We start from the raw sequence: 3413 nt of genomic DNA on the forward strand, positions 1-3413 counted from the left end.
TTATTCACATCTCATTTTTATTATCTGTGTGTTGTTGTTGTCTCCGTGTACTGGAAGCTTGTGACACTATAACAAATTCCTTGTATGTGCAAACATACTTGGCAATAAAGCTCTTTCTGATTCTGATTCTGATTCTGATTATAAATGTATTCTATATATAAAAATATTATTTTATGTGACTGTAGTGTATTTTTATAAATATGTATAAGAGGTATATATATTTTGCATGTCCATATAGCCAGTCCACTGTATAATAAAGGTTGTAAATACAACAAAGATTATTGGAGTAAATTTGACAAGAAAATACCATTTCATTCTTTCTACTTCAAAATTTCAGGTTTAATACAATGTGTTGCGAAAATAAATGTGAAATTTAATTACAAAGAATGTGAAAATGTAACTAAAAATTGTGTCTACACCAAAGTTTTTTATATATTTTTAAATATTTATTTTAAATGCAAAAATTGCTGACAAATTTGTTGAAAATATGTATTGGTTATTATTATTATTATTATTATTATGTTAAATTATATTTTATTTACGTCTGTGAATTTTGATTCCCCCATCACCCCAACACATTTTTTACATAATACCACTTTCATTTTAAATGGCATAATGAACAGAAAGTGACCATTTATATCTTCTGGAGTTTCTATTCAATATTCTAGCAGAAAATTTATATGGATTTACTCTATATCAGCACTCTTGGAATGTCGCTCACTCAGATTCAAGGAACAGAACTGTTATATAACAGATTTTATTAATTTAGCTTGAGATAGAAGTATGCATATTTTTACTTAAAACATTCTTTGGCTGTTTCATTTACTTATTTCCCATCTTCCGCTCCATTTCTCTCTCTCAGGGCCTAAACAACACCAGTCAAAAATCACATTGTTATGCCTTTAGACATGAGCAAATCAGCTACTGATAAGAGCCCTGTTCCCAACCATGATTACTGTGAAAACAGAGAACTGAAGCAATGGACTTGTAGGGGTGAGTAAGGGCGGAATGCATAAGTAGCCTTTTTAAAGTATATACATGAGCAAAAATGAGAGTTGCTCCTTATCATCTTGGTATACTGCTGCCTGTCTTGCATAAGTGACTCTTTAATATTTATATTAGGGACTGGGGTAGCAATTTCCCTTATCAATGTCCCATGCCATTACTGGACAGATTGGCCATGGAGAATAAATGTGCTCATATTCCTGATGTAGACCAAAACTAGACAGGCCACATTTTATATATATATATATATATATATATATATTTATTATTTTTTTTATCCTGCAACACAATTATTTGGTTTGGTCTCATTTCATAGCTGTGTATTAGAAATAGTGAAAGAGATATATAGAGATTTATTTTTAATTGTTTGTACAGTAGATGCTGCTCTTTTGAAATTTCATACATCAAAGAATACTGAAAAAAGTATCATTGTTTCCACAAAATAATAAAGCAGAATAACTGCTTTCAATATTGATAATAATAAGAAATGTTCATGCGCATCAAATCAGCATATTAAAATGGTTTCTGAAAGATCACGTGACTCTGAAGACTGGAGTAATGATGCTAAAAAATTCAGCTTTGCCCTGAAAGGAATAAATTACTATTTAAAATATACTAAAATACAAAAAAAAAAGACCGTTTTAATTTCAAATTTTGGATTTTAATAATATTTCACAATATCACTGCTTTTACTGTATTTTTTATCAAATAAATATCCTGATGATCATTAAGAGCATTGAAGCCTTTAAAATCCCCCAGTAGTGTATGTACAGTATACACCACTTCAGGTGTCCGTGGGTATTTCAGGATGCCTTCAGGTTTCATTGAATTTCTACTTTCTTTCATGTTACTTTAAGGGGAACTCACTAAGAATTAATTGTGCCCACTGACAGTGTAGTTAGCATTCGCTGTCTGTTGTTTTAGCAACCAATTTACTAAACAAGTTAAGCAAACAAGCCCAAAAATTACTGCCGAACGCTATGTGCATGAAACAATTGCCCATCTTGCAGGCCGATTAAAACTCTGCCTACCACCTGCTTTCTGTAAATAGCACTGATTTTTATGAATAAGGCACATCTGTAATAAGCCTTTGCCTGTGCATATTTAAATTAAGTCATTGATATTCTTTTTATTGCACACATTTCCTCTCTATGAAAATGATTTCATAGAAAGGAAATGTGTGCGGCGCTAAAAAGAATAACAATGACTTCATTTAAATGTGCATAGTGAAACACTGCATGGTTAAGTTTGGTTGCGGGTAGTACAGGCAGGGGTTTGCATGCGCAGCAGTTTAGTGGAAACGTGTTTAATGAATTCACTGCTCAGTGATTTTGGTTTGAAAACGAGTGTTAAAAGAGAGGAGGTGTATTCTGACCTGTACAAACCAGTCAATGGTACAGCAGTTAACTAGTGATGGGAACATGCGGCAGCGTGAGCGGAAGGAGTCGCCCACAGGGCTCATACACAGCACTATGTGCAGCTTCTCACGCACACGAGAGATAAAGAACTGGAAGACCTGAAGACACAAAGACAAACAGAGATAAGACAACTGACATCTAAACAGAATTGCAGAGCAGCTGAGAATATATAGTGACATTCTGCACTTGGTTAGATCTCTTGGTTATGGCCATGTTGCAAGATTGGATGGTTGTTAGTTGTATCATGTACCTCATCCCTATTTCCCTCAGAGATGCCGGCCTCTTTAGCCTTGGGGCTAATGGCAGCCAGCACCTGTTTCAGTTCATCCTTCTCAAAGAGGTTTGGTACTTCACCCGAGTTCAGCATGTTATTAATATCCTCCAGGAACTCTTCCACCACAATCTAAAACAGATGAGAAAAACAAATCAGTTATTTTTCAGTAACAATATTTCATATTACAGTAAAGTGTAGTAGCTTTTTTAAGTTTCTGAAATATCCTATAATTGTAACACTCAGAGGTAACTTGAACTCTATACTATACTGTACTCTATACAAATTTGGCTTAAAAACAAACATTGGCCCTCCAGGACTGAGAACCCTGACTAGATCTTCACATTAATTGAATGTGATTTATCTGCAGTGTAAAACGCTCAAAGCTCAAGACGTTCGGATAGACGTTCGATTGGTCATTGGAACGAACGTTTGATTTTAGCATGGAATACGCTTCATATATTTCTCTGTTCACGCTCCACTTCATCTGCCAGTGAATTCAACAATCTTATCAGATCTCCAACCGCCATGTTTCAAACGATCCAAACGTGCCTTGAAACGTGCCTTGAAGCAATGATTGACGGAGGGTGGGCGTGGTCAGCTCGGAATGCATTTTCAAAGCCGCACTGAATTTTGCTACAAATATCCACGGCGTCATGATGAAAATGCAATCCTAAGTGTTCTAACTGTTAGTCTAAATGCATTTAGGACAAATAGCA

General features: G+C 34.7%; 1 protein-coding gene across 1 annotated transcript in view; it reads right to left on the reverse strand.

Annotated features, from left to right (window-relative positions):
* dnah6 (dynein, axonemal, heavy chain 6) overlaps positions 1-3413 on the reverse strand; it is a 78539-nt gene that overhangs the window by 35106 nt on the left and 40020 nt on the right. The window contains exons 48-49 of the mRNA XM_016443423.1: positions 2674-2826; positions 2381-2521 (exon numbers count right to left, since the gene is read on the reverse strand). Of these exons, the coding sequence (XP_016298909.1) occupies positions 2381-2521; positions 2674-2826 (294 nt within the window). The remainder of the gene's footprint in view (positions 1-2380; positions 2522-2673; positions 2827-3413) is intronic.

The sequence above is a fragment of the Sinocyclocheilus anshuiensis genome, unplaced genomic scaffold (assembly GCF_001515605.1).
Source record: "Sinocyclocheilus anshuiensis isolate Anshui unplaced genomic scaffold, SAMN03320099.WGS_v1.1 scaffold85, whole genome shotgun sequence".
Classification (NCBI taxonomy): domain Eukaryota; kingdom Metazoa; phylum Chordata; class Actinopteri; order Cypriniformes; family Cyprinidae; genus Sinocyclocheilus; species Sinocyclocheilus anshuiensis.